This window comes from Rhamphochromis sp. 'chilingali', assembly GCF_963969265.1.
Source record: "Rhamphochromis sp. 'chilingali' genome assembly, chromosome: 11".
In the NCBI taxonomy this organism is placed as follows: domain Eukaryota; kingdom Metazoa; phylum Chordata; class Actinopteri; order Cichliformes; family Cichlidae; genus Rhamphochromis; species Rhamphochromis sp. 'chilingali'.
The window spans coordinates 31,912,181-31,928,143 of record NC_137938.1 but is presented as its reverse complement, the minus strand read 5'-3'; the positions used below and the strand labels follow the sequence as shown (position 1 = coordinate 31,928,143).

General features: G+C 38.4%; 3 protein-coding genes across 3 annotated transcripts; 2 read left to right on the top strand and 1 right to left on the bottom strand.

Annotated features, from left to right (window-relative positions):
- The first annotated feature begins 775 nt into the window (after positions 1-775).
- Positions 776-7,554, top strand: tnfaip8l2b (tumor necrosis factor, alpha-induced protein 8-like 2b). Its single transcript, XM_080897621.1, has 3 exons — positions 776-1,257; positions 5,632-5,955; positions 6,595-7,554. Exons 2-3 carry the CDS (start codon positions 5,638-5,640, stop codon positions 6,835-6,837), a joined length of 561 nt encoding a protein of 186 aa, XP_080753747.1. The 5' UTR covers positions 776-1,257; positions 5,632-5,637; the 3' UTR covers positions 6,838-7,554.
- Positions 7,555-7,693: 139 nt separating this feature from the next.
- lysmd1 (LysM, putative peptidoglycan-binding, domain containing 1) lies at positions 7,694-10,401 on the bottom strand. The gene is made up of 3 exons (XM_080897620.1): positions 9,848-10,401; positions 9,113-9,420; positions 7,694-8,456 (listed from the first exon to the last, which is right to left on the bottom strand). The coding sequence occupies exons 1-3, from the start codon at positions 10,076-10,078 to the stop codon at positions 8,282-8,284; spliced, it is 714 nt and encodes a 237-aa protein (XP_080753746.1). The 5' UTR covers positions 10,079-10,401; the 3' UTR covers positions 7,694-8,281.
- Positions 10,402-10,639: 238 nt separating this feature from the next.
- Positions 10,640-15,323, top strand: scnm1 (sodium channel modifier 1). Its single transcript, XM_080897619.1, has 8 exons — positions 10,640-10,829; positions 11,007-11,077; positions 11,169-11,257; positions 13,025-13,119; positions 13,456-13,556; positions 13,647-13,771; positions 13,858-13,978; positions 14,113-15,323. The coding sequence occupies exons 1-8, from the start codon at positions 10,779-10,781 to the stop codon at positions 14,222-14,224; spliced, it is 765 nt and encodes a 254-aa protein (XP_080753745.1). The 5' UTR covers positions 10,640-10,778; the 3' UTR covers positions 14,225-15,323.
- The last annotated feature ends 640 nt before the right edge of the window (positions 15,324-15,963 follow it).

The window sequence follows — 15,963 nt, the reverse complement described above, 5'->3', positions numbered from 1 at the left end:
ACCTCAACATCTGACAACAATTACCTTTTGCAAATGCTTAGTGGATATGTCTTTTTGAATGGCACAGGCCTCGGCCAAAAGTCTTTCAGCACAGCTGGTTGTCATTCAGAAAAAAAAAAAAAAAGATAAACACACAGCTCAAGAGGCAGGGGACACTTCCTGATTCTAAATGAATCGTTGAATCGCAGACATTTGCTGTAACTGCTGAGACTTATTGAGACCTTTATGTGTATTTGCATGCCTCCGATTCAGATAAGACTTTATGAGTTTTATGGCCACTGATTGAACAATAGTTCATTCAGGGGAGCAACACTTTTGGACTTTAGTTTTTATTGTAATCTGATAACAACAGAAACATTTCAGCGACAATGCGCTAAGTTAGCTTGTAATTAAAATGTTAGTGTAAAGATTTAAAAAAAATTTAAAATGGACAACTTACTACAACATTATTAAACAACTAAAGAAAAGAACTAATATAAAGCTTTAACTTTGTTAATTATCACATTGGTGCTGTGTTTCTACACAATCTTTAAACATAAAAAAAAAGCTGTAGAACAGTTAGTGATCTCTGACTGTTTGTGTACGTCAGACACACTCCTGGCTACTCATTGTTTTGATTCTACCTTCAAAAAGAGACATGCGGGGAGGGACATGGCGCGCAGCAGAACTGACAGGAGCCACATTCCAGCGAAGGTGAACAGCAGTAAAAAAAAGAGTTAAGCCTCTCCCCTTTCAATGGGCTGCATCACTGGATTATTCGTAAATTCTTTCTGGGTTTTTCACTAGTCAGAACAAGCAGAGGCACAGCGTCAGCAATACAGAGAAGAGCAGGGAAAGAGACAAGCCGATTCAGAGTGCCAAATTGTGAAGAGCGAGGCTAAGAGAGAAATACAGTGGTTTGGAAGAGTTTGAATTTGAATTTCAGAGGGAAACACATGATAGCGTATAGAGAGAGAAAAGGCAAGAGAGAGAGAGGAAGAGAGAGCGAGGGAGAGAGAGACATACACACACACTAAGGGGTGTGTCACAGCAATTTAGTTCCTCAAGGAAGTACAACTCAACATTATCTTAAGAAAAGGGTGGCAAGCACTGACAGAAGCGCTGCAGGAGGGCTCTTTTTAGGTTTTGGTTCTGTTCGTAGTTAAGATGAAGGGATCCCGTTAAATTGACCAGCCTGTGCTGTCAACTTGATACACAGAGCAGAGGCAGACATCTGACACAGACAAGGAGGGAGGGGGACTCAGCACGCACACACAGGTAAGAAACTTCTGCTGTGTTCATATGCCAGTAAAAAAAACAACCTCTGGGACTAGATATCTGTGGTCTCTCCATTTCTTTAATCTCCTAAAAATTAAGAGTATTAATTAAGGGTTTCCAACAGAGGTTAGCTAAGAAGAGGGATGACTGGAAACTGTGTGACTTTGCTTCACTTCCCCATCTTGAACACGAGTTGGAAGATATGCATGTATGCTCACAGTCATGCTGGGACAAGTACAGTGACAGGCACAGATGTAGAGCTCTCATTTTTTTGTTTGCACAGGCTGAGAGTTGCTCAACTCAAATCTCAAGGCAGTGAACTTTAGTTCTTCTTTGGCCTACTTTGATTTGAAGCATGTTAAGCCCAAGCCAAAGACAGTGAAAGCTTGCAACATAGCTCTCATGGCCGCACACATTCAAGGGACAAATACAACGCTGAGGGCCTTTGGTAATGACTCCTCGCCAGTGCGCCAACGGCTCTGTTTCGCTTCCCTTTTGAGGCAGTACAGATGTGTGGCAGGCTTGAACAACTCTGCTAAGTTGTGCAATGTTGAAAGAGAAACTGCAATATCTGCTTTAAGAGGATTTCAAAACGCTTCCTCGTTTAACCTAAACCTATAAAGCAGTCATCTTTACTGAAACAAAAGTATTACTTGGTTAATAACAATAACATAAAGCAAAATTAATTCTTAGAAACCTGTATAAAACACTTTATATACTTATATATTTATATAATTGAAAAACAGGATCACAAACTACAACAATTACCCACAGTTCAAAACATACAACGGAAGTGACATTTTATTCAGCAAGATACTGATCTATTACAAAAACCTGCTGAGTAAGGACACAGAAACTTCTCCTATTTTTTATGCTGTTATTGTCTCAGGTTGTCCAGAATATCATCAGGTACTAATGCAACTACCGCCAATCAATGATGACCTTTCTAAAAAATGGCATGACAGACTCGTGTCTCTGAGCTGTTCCCAGAATATTCTCAGTGTTCAGTATGAAAAAAGGCAACTAAAGGGAACATACATTCCTTTAGGTCCCAGAAGCTACAATCCAGTATAGAAATCTCAGGGCTGGTATGAGAAACAGTGAGGATTTCATAGATAATGCTCAGCTGCACTCTAGGAACATTACAAAGAATATTTAGATTGGCTCAGTCAAAGGGGGCGTGCGAGCAGATCTATTTTCATAACACAAAAACAGTAGAATAAACAAAGATGCAAGCACGTAAGTACACACGAAACATCAAACAAATCTTTTATTGCTAAAAAGTTGCAGACAAAAACTGCAGGAAAATGACTTTTGCTTGGCCATACACTCTGTCATCCTTGCAACTAAAAACATGTAGAAACACGAACAAACACAAAAACACTCAGGCTTAATGCTTGAGTCATCTGAGGAATGCTAAATATTTACCTCTCCTGCCTGCCTGGATGACTCCACCAATAAGGACAACTCTCTTTGACTGTCCATTAACCTACCATTTAAAGATTCTGCACTGCCTGGATGTTACAGCAGCTCTGAAACTGATTAAGGCCATCTCTGCTCTGATAGTTCTACTTCTGCATTTTTGTGCTTTTCCTTCCAGCATTAGATTTCACACAGCATGCAGTTTCAGGCATTTGGGAGGGAAACAAACACTTGAACATATAATGGAGTCACTCCCTGTGGATGTCAACAACAAACTGATAAATGCTCAAAGGCCCTCTTCTATCCATTTGTACCAGAAAATTGCTGCTCAACATTGAGCGCATCCTCGACATGATCGACTGAATGATGTCCATTACAAAACACTGGTTTTATGGCAATATGCTGCTGTAGCATCGAAATGTTCCAGTGTTACCCAAACAGCCTCAACCCCCTGACAGCGCTGCATAAAATAAACAATGCTGATGCACAAAAGGCCAAACAGCGACCTGTCTCGTGCTGTGGGAGTTTCACTGTGTGGAATACTGGCTGATGACTGCGCACAGTGCACATCCTTCCGATCCCAGTAGTCTTTTTAGCAAATAAATGAGACTGAAGTATGAAACTGAAATAGCTGTCACACTGCTCTACTTTCATTATCACTGTTAAGGGAAATTAATCTTATGAATGTTTTTGAATTCCCCACAGGGACCCCAAAGCTTTTGTAACAAAGGGAGCTATTAGAAATGTGACACTTGTTTGAAATTAATGGTTGTGCATGTAAAATAAACCCTACTAGAGATATGCTATAAAAGTGACTGTTTGCTTATAATGAATTTTGGAGCTGGGAGTGGGATGCATAACAGTGATGGGGAGAATCACAGCGAGTGCTACTTATTTGCATGATATGATCGTTAATGTGACTCGATCACTTTTTCATTCATGAGTGAATGGTGGAGTCATTTGCTCACACTGCTGACTGTGCATTGCTGGCACTGGGCGACTTGAACATCATATTTTAAATGATGTTGCTAATAACAATAAACAGGGAGGAAAGAAATGCATCACAGGAGTTACAGTTGTTGATAGCTGACAGCTTACAGAAAATATGCGCTTAATAAATAGTGTTTACATCCTGTTTCGACGTTCCACTCAAAGGTAGACCCAGTTAGAAAAATTGAGGTAGCGTGTGGATTCAGGGTGCTCACTTCCTGTTCTTGTTCTAGCACTGATGCAATGTGAAAAAAGCAGGCGCGGACATGCTTGAGCTATGCAGCCTCCCTGCACCCCTCATATACTTGTCCATACAGGCCACAAGTCAGGTTTAGTGCAGAAAATGACTCAGAAAGAGGTTCAGAAACAGTCTTATTAACTGGAGACCTGTTTAGACTTTGAGATTCTGCACATGTGACAATACTAAGTGACACAGGAAGTAGGAGAGAATGCACAGCTGCCTCGGTGGCACTGATGTTTGCTAAAGATACTGCATATCTGTTGATTCTGTGTTACTCATAAAACATGGATTAATATGAAGCAGAAGCTAAGCATTTAGGCTCATGCTTAAGCTGCCGTGTTTCTGGAACTGGAGATATAAGGCTAGCGCTTATCTACTTAGCATTAATATTCTACAAACACACTTGTTTGCTTCATCCATTGTAAGAGTCTTATTGCTGTGATACTTTCAATCTTTGTTCTTTTGGTGATGTGGGAATTAAATCTTATTTTGCTTGCCCACTCTTTGCAACACTCTAACAAGAACATCAGAGAAATCAAATTCAAATGTAGTTTTCCTCTGAGAGTGATCCACTTCATATCTGCTTGCTTCCATGTTAGAGATTAGAGGGAAATTAGATGGAATTAAAAAAGAATTAATTCAAACTGTGTTGACAATCAAAGATAAAACTGTGGATTTTGTAGTTCTGTCATAGTGTGCTGTATGCATGCTGATGACTTCCCGAGGGGGGGGTTCTGTGATGGATGTTAGGTGTGGTTAGAATCCCAGGAGTGAAAATTAAGTGCCTCTGTGGAGGCTCCTCCATGGTAGTTTTCCCTTTTGGCAATGTAAGTACATGTCAGATATCAAAACAAACACTGTAACTAACATAAGATGAAGGCATTGCTTCAGAATTTAACACACTACATGTTCAGTGTTTGTGTCGATGTATGTTTCTAATTTAAAGATGACAAATAAAAGGCTTGAACTGTTACTAATATTGACACTAAGATGGAGTTTTATGATGTGTAAGAAGGGTCAGTGGATGATAATCTGAAAGTTAAAAAGTAATGAGGGAAGACTCGCCACTTTGCTGTAAAACATGTTTCTCCTCCCTTTCCAACAGTTAAACCTTGTAGTCAGCAATCGTTCTCCAACTACTCAACTGGAACTGCTGTTTTAAATCGAGGGCAGAAAGAAAAACTGTTTTCTTTTAAGAGTGTACTTGTGTGTCTTCTCCTTTCAGGTTTAAACAGGACCTCTTTAGCACTTCCATGCTAATTCATTCAGCCAAAAAAAGTTGTGCAATCTAGTCTTTACTTGCCTACCAACAGGATTTGCTGTCGATTTACTGTGATGGGTATGGGTAGTGACAGGAAATCTGCCTGAAGAGACAAATTCAAACTTTCAAACTGAAAATGGTTACCAATCAGTTTAATCACAGGAAGCTGAAACTGTAAATGTTGAACATTCTGCCTCTATAGCTGAGAGAACTACACACTGTGTAATGATATCCTGTTGGGCTATTTATGAGCATAAAGTATGAATATTTTATTTCTTTTCACTGCTTTCTTTCTGCAGGTATAATTATGAAATTTTTTTGTCTATACACAAATTTAATTGCGCTCAAACTGAGCTGTAAAATGTTTATGTGGATATTAAAACAGTTGAATAGTTGTATAATAACTTTATCAGGACAGACATTAAAATGAAATATTAAATTAATTGTCTTCATAATTCAGGCAACAATGGATGCGTTCAATGCCAAGGACATGGCCATGAAGGCACAGAAGAAAATCCTCAGCAGCATGGCCACAAAAAGCTCTGTACAAATGTTCATTGATGACACCACCAGTGAGATCCTAGATGAACTGTACCGGGTCTCCAGAGACTACTTGGGAAATAAATCAGAGGCTCAGAAAGTCATCAAAGACCTCATCAAGATTGCAGTCAAGATTGGCGTCCTTTTCAGGAACAACCGCTTCAGCACAGAAGAGCTGGCAGTGGCCCAAGACTTTAAGAAGAAGCTCCACCAGGGAGCAATGACAGCTATCAGTTTCTATGAGGTACACTTCCCAACTTTAATTTTTTAATCCATGATGTATGAGTAAGCATACATCACCTGAAAGAAATTTGTGCCAATGCACTTGTTTTCTAGCTCCAATTGCAAAAGAATGCCAATTACTCTCAAATGGGGAAAATGTTTTGTGCGCAGCATGAACTTCAAGGCTGGAAAATCAGGCAACTTCAAGAGGTTTCTGACCTTAGTTTTTCCACAATAAATGCAATTTGCAGTTGTGTTAATATTTCCAATTAAAACAGATAAATAAATATATTAATCACATGGCATCAAAACGTCCAGGTTAATTCACTGTTGAATAGGATTCTCTTATGCATCAACGCGTGGCTCAGACCTTGCTTTAAAGGGTCGCTTGTTTTATTTCAGTTCCACATAATCAAGTGCTTGTTTCTCTGCTTTGGTAATGTGAGAGAACAATACGTTGATATTGAAACTTCTGTATTGGGATTAAAACTGAATATGCAGGAAGATTAATGATGCAAAATAACAAAAATATGCAATCTCTAAGAAGTCTTTAAACCTGGTAGAATATTCATACATCATATCCTGCTACTTCACATTAAGATATTATACAATTTGACTTGTATGAAATACGTAACATGAATGCATGTCTTGTCTGACGCAGGTGGACTTTACCTTTGAAAAAACAGTGATGGCAGACATCCTGACCAGCTGCAGGGATCTGCTGCTGAAACTGGTCAACACCCACCTCACCACTAAATCTCATGGTCGCATCAACCATGTCTTCAACCATTACTCCGACCCACAGCTCCTGACCCAACTGTACAACCCTGATGGGCCCTTCAGACCCAACCTCACCAAGATCTGTAAAGGACTGAATAAACTAGTGGAGGATGGGACAATATGACATCAGAACTAAATTTCAAACAGACACTGGGAGATCAACAGACAGACTCAACTAGGACTCCGAACTGCTTGTTTTTCTGTTACTGAGGACTGGCAACATAAAACAAGTCATTTGAGAACCAACCTGCTTTCCCATAGTTCTCAAAGAACATGAGGGATACAAAAAAAGCTTTGTGGAGTCATTCAAGTTTTTGATATTTTGGGTCCATAAATATATATTATGTAAGTGATGCTAATCTTCTATTCAGACAGTGTCCAGAGAAAACAAACTTGAAATTAAACAGATATATTCTGCATTGATTATTTTACTAGGACACAAAGTATCATCTAATATTTGTGACTTTGAACTGTATTATTCAGAACTACTGATATTATGCATTATAATCACTGATATGAATCAGGTGGACCGATGCATAAGCAAGTTAGGCCTGGGAACAATACCACTATAGTACAGCACTGCCATCTGGTGGTTAAGATGATGCTTCTGCAGCAACAAACTGTATTTACTGAGGTGTCCAGACAACAATCAAGCCAAAAATAAAGATAATGACCCCAGAGTGCACAATTACTGCGACCATGACTGTATTTTAAAAACATGTTTAGCTCAACAAAAAGACAGACTCTTTACTCATGACTGCTTGGACATCCAATCTATAATTCATGATTTTTGGATCGCAGTAGGGCTTAAAAAATGTTTAAATTCATTGGCCTACTGACTATTCGTTGGTCTTATATGGCAGTTAAAACAGATAAAAATCAACTCCAATTGGACATTAAATCTCCCAAAACAGCTAAATCTACATGTTATACTAAAAGAAATATTTGTTAGCAGTAATGTGAACAAATGTCATTTAACATGGGATAAAAATATGTATTTTAAAACAAACAATACAAAATTGAAAAGACATTAGAAATATAACCTTAACAATACAATCATTGCTATCAAATATTCTAAAGCCTACAACATTTTTTCTTGCATTTTCAGCATTAATAGAAAAACCATCATTCTAACCAGTTCATTGTCATCATCATTATTACAGTAAACACGACTTGTGTTTTAGATTCCATTTCCTAACGTTACAAGTCTGAAAATATGAGGCAGTTACACACAAACCCTTTTTGTGTTGACCATATGATCATCTGACTATAAATATGATTGATTTTTAATTCTTCAAATTTCAAGTTTCCAACTTCCCAGATGTGAATAGTCATATGAAGCTTTTCACAACCTACAGCATGTCTCACCAAATAAATAACAAGTCTACAATTGTGCAATATAAATTTTTAAATGGAAGTGTGAAAACACTTTTATACTTTAAGCAGCAGCGGGATCACCGGGGATTCCTTTTCATTCCTTTATCCGTAACGCTCCATTATTCTGGAGATCAAACAGCGCATCACGGCTCCCTGGGAAAGCTCCATTAACGTTCTGAGTGACAGACATGTCACAGTTCAAAGATCTCATCTTCCTTGTCTCTCAGTTTCCTGGTCAGTTTGGTGACAGTGAGCGGTACTGTCCCCTGTACTGCCATCCTGGAAGATGAAATGACACTCTGTGACCTCGTAAGCGGCCGGCAATCTGATGTCCTGTTGTTGCAAGTTGCTTCTAGTGCAGCAAACCTGGCAAATAAAATAAATATATAACAGAGCAAGTCGTTCAGAGTGTACTGACTTTAGGCTAAATTGATTGGTATTCTTAAAAAAAAAATATCGCTGTTGCACTGGTACTATCACCAGGCCATTAGAAACTGCATTTAAAGCAGCTATTAAGCATTGGGAATCTTTTGAACAGCCACATTGTGAGTGGCTGATGAAATACTAAGAAGGCCAGAAAGGTGGATGACTATACTTGACATGACAATCTAGGCTAATCTGACTATCAGATACTATCCATGCATATCTATGCTTAGCATCAAAATGCATTATATTTGACCATGACCTCAACATTACTTACACATCAGTGAAGGTACAATATTTGCAAATTACACTGCCACTGACCATTTCTCATGCAGTAATATGTTCCAATATTAACCTGGAGGAAAAAATGTTAATCTGAGTAACATAATATTTCCACTGAACTGTGTTTAGGAATACGAATGGCATGAGTATAATGGCCCAGGGATTATGACTAAAAACATATGCATAAGCAGGACCAACTGATCTAACTATTAGTGACTTAAATACGAAGAGAGTAAGTCTCTGTAATGCTACAAATGACCCTGACTGGACAACAACTGTGCAAAGAAAAGAGCAACCAGCGACAGGCACAGTTATACCTTTTCTCTGCTTCCTGGCATCCTTTGACTGCAGCCTGCTTGGACTGGCTTATCAAGTCATCCAACCTTTTCAAAAAATCCCCTGGAGTGAGATCTTTTCTGTCTTCTTGCTTTTTCTCAGAGGAACTCCCTATGTGTCCATTGTGAAGTGAAGCAGAGTTACCACTGCCTTTGTTGCCATCCTCCTCCGCCACATCCAACCCATTACTGCAGTCATCCACGTCTGATATCACAGGGATTGTCAAAGACTTCTTCAGGAATATTGAGTCATTGGTGTAAAGCCTGTTTGCTCTTTTGATTTGCTCCATCTGAAAGAGAAGATGTCCTTGTGAACCTTTTGTTAATTAGTATTAGACTTGGCTAAATCAAGTCTCACTTTTACCGAGATCAGTAGGCAGACAGGAAACCAAATAAATACATGCCATTTTAAGGCAAACACTTTTTCATAGTATGCCCTAACAGCTGAATAAACAACTTAATTATGTAGTTGAACGTTTTGTTGAACCACTGAGATAACCTACCTCAATAAATATGAAAATAAAACAACGACTATAAGAAAAGTGAATATTCACCCACATTTACATTTCAGTATTGGCAAATCAAGTATTCAGTTAGAAGACATCATATCGCAACAAGTAAATTTCAATATAAGCTTAATATGAACTGTTAAAGGCGCAAAATATGAATACTTGAACTAATTCAGTCTCAGAGTCAAATCAACACAGTCATACTCACAGACACTCCATACTTCAGCGCCAGGCCTTGCAGTGTCTCTCCCGGCTGAATTATATGTTCAATGCGTCTCTGGTGCACCGGGGACAGCGGAGATCGGATCAAACTGCCGTAAGATCTTGTGCGGTTCCCTCGGAGTAGGCCGTCCCCTCCGGCTGGTAGTGGAGCTCGCTCCCCTGACATTGTCGTAAAACACTTATATTGTTCTTTTTTCGTGTGGTGGTAAACAACCATGTGGGCCTAAAATGCGCTTACCAGCGAACTTCACTGCTGATAACATCTTTACAATAATGGCTTCCGCTTTAGCCCATAACTATCAAACTAGCAGCTTAGTTAGCCTGCTAGCTAAGGCTATCAACTTAATTAATGTCGTCGCGCGTTATTTTTCCAAGCGTTCAATATTTTCTCCAAATGACAGCCGTTTAAACTCTATAGAAAATTTCTTGGATTACAAATATAACGTACCTTATCTGTCAAATACACACCTAAAAGTCGCTGAAAAACTTGTTTTCAAAACTCTTGCAGTCAGCTGTCTACAACCATATGTTGCCATGGCTGCCGTGTTCACTGACTAGTCCGATGATTCGCCACAACGTGTTGCATTAAAGACTGTAGGGGAAAATTGTGCGTTTTATATTAAGTTGACAGAGTTTGGGTTTTTTTTTCGCAAATTTAGTAAATATGAACTATAGCCACAAATCGAGCTTTCAAATGACTATGCGGACTTTATGTTATAAAAACAAGCAGATATCGTTGTAGTTCCGATAGCCGAAACAATTATCCACCTCAAAGCTGAGCACATAGGGGGGAGTTGTCTATATTTCCCATCTTCCGTTTGTCCATGAATGCAGCATTGCTATTAGCTTATATATTATAGCCAAGAAGCTATACGCTGCTATTCAGATTAGTTTTTAGATTGTCGATCATAACAGTTATGTCTTTTAAAAGAGAAGGTGATGATAAAAGCCAGCTGAATCTCCTTAAGGTATGGATCAATTTGCAGCATTTTATGTTGGCTTAATAACAGAGACTTCAGCTAAGAGCACACATGCGGCTAGTGTTAGCATCTTTAAGCTAACAACATATTGTAGTTATTTCTTTGGAGAAAAAAAAAAGTAGTAATACTTACATACTATCTAACGTTATTCACTTCGTTTTACAGAAACGTCGTGTGGCAGACCTTTTGTCTAATTTTATTCCAGAAGATGAGGCTGCTCTTATGAAAAACGGAAGGTGAAGTGAACTTCAAAACATTGATATGTTTGGGAAAGAAAAACTTGTGTAGCTAATGGCATTAAATGTAATTTATCCCCTTATCTTATAGGTACACTTGCCTTGTGTGTTCCTACCGTCCTGTGTTTGATACAGTCGACATGTTGGCAGTCCACAGAAAAGGAAAGAGGCATCTAGACGGTGAGCACCTTGAACCTGTAAAGTTATTTAAAGCAATTTGGGGACCCAGGGGACCTGAAGTTTCGCTCCCAGTCTTATTAAGAAGCACTGTATCAAGGGTTAGCCATCTGCACAGCATTTCTATCCCTTGTCTTTCGCTCTATTAATTGAGACAGTGCCCCATATTTTAAATGGCTCTGCATTTCAAAGTCAATGCTGCAGGAGGGGCACTTGTATGAGGTCGTGCTATCATCTGAGGTGCTGTGAAGTGCAGGTTAATATGCCATCCTTGCTACATATGCTACACAAAATCAGAGGAATACAGATACATAAACTATGCATATTTAATACAATCTGCTCAAAAATAAAATACAACACTGAAGACTGAAAAGCTACTTGTGAGAGGGAGAAGCTACATAACTAACTGAGGATCAAAGAAAGATAAGATAAGATAACCTTTATTAGTCCCACACGTGGGAAATTTGTTTTGTCACAGCAGGAAGTGGACAGTGCAAAAGTTATGACGCAAAAATTAGAATACAATAAGAATAAATACAGTACACAGCTGTACAGAATAGAATAAAATAATATACTATATACAGTAGAATAAAAATATACAATAAGATAAAAATAGAATACGAATGCTATATACAACTGAGTAAAAATACAACGATGCCAGAAAAGATTATTGTACTTAGTGTTATTGCACATGTGTGGATGTGTGTGTTTGTTCAGTTAAAGTCTTTGTTGTGGAGTCTGACAGCAGTGGGGAGGAAAGACCTGCGAAATCTCTCCGTCCCACACCGTGGGTGCCGCAGTCTCCCACTGAAGGAGCTGTGCTGGTCAGTAGTTGTGTCCTCAGTAAAATGCCAATGTAGTCATCAGGCAAAACAACAGTCAAAACAAGACCTGTATTGTAATTTGATGCAGCAGTTGAGAACCCAACAGAGTAAATGAATACACTCAATAAAACTCAAAAGCAGCAGCCAGGGGGGAATTTTGTATTGGATTTGTAGATATTCAAGTCAAGATAATCAAGATAACAAAGAGTTGAAATATTGGAAAGTTCAGTAGTTTTTGGATTGCGTCATTGGTAAGCTGTTTTTGTGTGTCTTTTCTAATGCTGCGTCACAGAGAGTAGTTTTTCTTTTCAAATTATCTGGATTTGATATCCCCTCATTATTTGGAAGAATTAAAAACCCAAACAATTATACATTGTCGCACTTTTTTACGCTAAAACTGTATATTTACAAGTACATAGGGATAAGTAAAAATTCCATGCTTTTGAATTTATGTTAGTTTTTCCATCACTTTAAATGGCTGTCAAACAAATTGTACTCTTTAAGTATCAGAGTCTTGTACAACTATCTAATTTTTCTTCACCTCATTTTTTTTTTTTTTTTTAAATATCCAACTTTTCTCATTCGGAAAAGCAAAACTCTGTCTGTTGTCTCTTACACAAACAGTCAAAGACAAGCATGTGTACCCTGGAGGTTTTCTTTATTTTCTGATGAAAAAATGCCGGAAAGTGTATTTTGAATAAGGGTATCACCGTATAACATGTATGTTAGATAAATTACAGCATATAAAAAATGTTGTTTTTACCTACATTTCGATACGAGTTTAATTTCTACAGTATGAAGGTAAAGTTTTGCATGTCTTCATGATATCTACCAAACTTGCTGTACTTCAAAGGGAAACGAGTATGACTTTTTTTTTTTTTCAGGTTTGGTTCATTTTACATTGACTTTTTAGTAAACCCAATTGTTTGTTGTGTGTTCTACTCAGGGCTAAAAGCATTTTATGGCAAGAAAGCACGGCTGAAGACTGAAATAACAAAACGGCAACATGAAAACTATGTCCAGGCTGAAGAAAAAAGGCAGGTCAGTAACTGTTAATCATGCGTTCTCTGTCAAGGTTACAAGTCTCTCATAGCCAACAGAAAAAAGCTGTGTTTAACAAAGCAACAACAGATGAGAACCAGCTGGGTCATTCTGCCAGCAGACGGTCAATGAATCATCACAGGAAAAACATCACAAGCTCGACAGATGTAATCTTTCATTACTGCATGACATTGTTATTCCATGCTGTCTCCTGTTAAATTACTTATGTGGTGCCCGTGTGACTACCATATGACCCTAACAAATTACACCTTACTAAACAATTCAGTGTAGTTGTGTAATGGTGGAAAATATGAGCTACTCTTGTTGTGATTTCAGGAGCCCTCCAGTTCAGCCCCATTACTAGCACAAACACGGAAGCTCACCCATCATGCTTTGCTGAAAACGGTACCATATAACAGCTGCCATAGAAAAACCAGGTGAGTGATTACTTGGTATGAGAGTTGTTGTCTGTATTTAAAGCCATACAATAAAAAACACAATTTAAATTATTTGTCATTCTTTTTAAGTACAAAATCTGAAAAAGTGACAGCAAGCACCAGCTCAAACCCCAGTGACAACATGACATCTGCATGCTGGGAGTCTGGCATTTCAGTGAACACGTCACAAAGCAACTCTACTGTCTGTTCAACAGGTAAGATCTGCTAGAGAAAATGTTTTATTGTCAGCTTTTATTTTGAGCAAACCTCGGTCATGATTTTGCTTCAAATCCTTTTGTAGCCAATAACGAGCCACATCCATCAAAAGATACTGCCGAATGTCAGGCTGCAGAGAGACAGGAGGCTGAACCCATTACTGCTCAGAGGAAGAGGGAGCTGGAGCACTATCTCAAACTGAAAAGGTGCCTAAATGTTGTGGGACTTTCACTTTCTAATGTCCTACATTTTCACTACTTTTATCACATCTGCATGTAGGTCACTATTAGATTTTCAGTGCATTTCATCTATTTTTTTTGTTGTTGTTGTTTTATCATAGTGACGGGTGGCTGCAAGACCACAGCGGCAAGTGGGTTAAAGACGAGAATGTCGAGTTTGATTCAGATGAGGAAGAGCCGCTCACGCTTGCCCCAGCGCCTGCAAATAAATGAGAGCACCAGAATGGTGTGGACACACAGATAAAACCTGTACCACAGTGGTACGTTCACGAGGCACAGTGCTGCATAAAACAGACAGCTCAATGTGAAAACAAAAATTTAACAGATTTATTCTGTTCATCAGCCTTTTTATGTTTTGTTTTTTTTGTTGTTTTTTTGTTTGTTTGTTTGTTTTTTAAAGCTACTGAGTGTTCAGCATCGAACTATTTCTTCCATCCAGGATGTGATCAATAGAGGTTGCTACAGAGTCAGTCTTTATTCAAGTGACAACTTTTCATATCCAGTTATATTTTATGCTTAAGGCTGAACCTTTGTTGGCTTATCATAGTCCACCCTGAAAAGCATTGAGTTGCAGGAAAGTGACAAGAATTAACCAATGGTCTCTGAATTTGAGTACTTATATTCTCTAACAGCTTACTTATCAGGGAGGAAATCCCTCTACACCCATAAAGAGTCCTGAATGGAAGAGTCTGAAATCGTTTACACCTGTGACAGAGACAAACCACTCAGTTACCGGCACTTTTCCTTAAAATGTTCTGTGAATATTTTTTGTTACATTAAAATCCAACACCGCTCCTCCAATCTGTTGAAAAGATTTGTGTAATGTGACCTCTGCTTGTGACCCTCCCCCCCGACAGGTTGTGCTTCTTCATGCGGGAAGAGCAAGTTTGTCCCAAAGATGTGTTAAGATTTGGCTCTTTTGTCTGCTGCATGTTTGATTCCCTACTTGCACAAGCAGATTAAGGTAACATCAGAATTCTGGGAAAGGTGATTTTGGAAATATTCATATTCAATACGACTGACCAAACTCTTCATGTTATTAAGAAGTTGGAAAATACTCAAATTGGCATTTGCCTGATTATCTGGCAGAAATTCAGAACATTTTTAAAATCTGTATAGAATTTATACATTAAAACATCTGCCTTAGCTTTAAAGACATAAAGATTAAGACTGAAAAAGTCATCCTGGACTGTTGAACAACTTTCTTCTTTTGTGGTGGATCACTCACAAAACATTGTCCCAACATATGTGATAGCTCTGTTTTTTAAAACTTGTTATTGTGATGTAGTTGGGGGTTTGTGTTCATTAAATGAAATTAGTTTTATAAGAAAATCATTCTCATTTTTGATCACCAGGATGTTCTTTTGCCAAAACATCCCGCCTGAACATGAAACATCTTAGAAGTCTGGAAAGACTGGATAAACTGTGCCATCCTCAGTGACATTAGCCTTACATCTTTTTCATGGCTCCTCTAGAATGAAAGAAGCAGGTTTAAAAGCTCGGGCAACAATTTTCAGCTGAACTTCTGACCTTTATAATTATTGTGACTATTTTCATTACCCTTTTCTTGTTCATCGTGTCCTTTCCATTTGAGTTCAGTGAGCTCTGTCTGATACGATCAATTCTCAGCCAGCTTTCCTATAAATCAGCAGCAGATTGGCTGTATTGGTGCTAATCTGTGCGTTCGTTTAAAGCTCCTCTCAGCACAGTTGGTATAAATTGGATAACATCAGGGTCAGTGGAAGAGGGCAAAGGGACTTAACATGGGTTAGTTTCTGATGACATGGCTAATATGTTTCAGAAGCTCACTCACTTCATTAGTTTGGAGTTAAGAGCGTCACCACGGTCTTAAAACGTCTTTGTAGGGATTTGGAAGTATGTTAGAGCGTTTTAAGACAAATTCAAATCTGATATTTCAGTATTACTGTTTACGAAACAGTAGAAGCATAAAT

Coding starts and splice junctions, on each gene's coding strand:
- tnfaip8l2b (XM_080897621.1), top strand. CDS start 5,638: ATGGATGCGTTCAATGCCAAGGACATGGCCATGAAGGCACAGAAGAAA. Junction 5,956..6,594: donor CAGCTATCAGTTTCTATGAG/GTACACTTCCCA, acceptor TGTCTGACGCAG/GTGGACTTTACCTTTGAAAA.
- lysmd1 (XM_080897620.1), bottom strand. CDS start 10,078: ATGGTTGTTTACCACCACACGAAAAAAGAACAATATAAGTGTTTTACG. Junction 9,421..9,847: donor CGCTGAAGTATGGAGTGTCT/GTGAGTATGACT, acceptor CTTCTCTTTCAG/ATGGAGCAAATCAAAAGAGC. Junction 8,457..9,112: donor TGCCAGGAAGCAGAGAAAAG/GTATAACTGTGC, acceptor TTTATTTGCCAG/GTTTGCTGCACTAGAAGCAA.
- scnm1 (XM_080897619.1), top strand. CDS start 10,779: ATGTCTTTTAAAAGAGAAGGTGATGATAAAAGCCAGCTGAATCTCCTT. Junction 11,258..13,024: donor AGGAAAGAGGCATCTAGACG/GTGAGCACCTTG, acceptor TGTTCTACTCAG/GGCTAAAAGCATTTTATGGC. Junction 13,557..13,646: donor AGCTGCCATAGAAAAACCAG/GTGAGTGATTAC, acceptor ATTCTTTTTAAG/TACAAAATCTGAAAAAGTGA.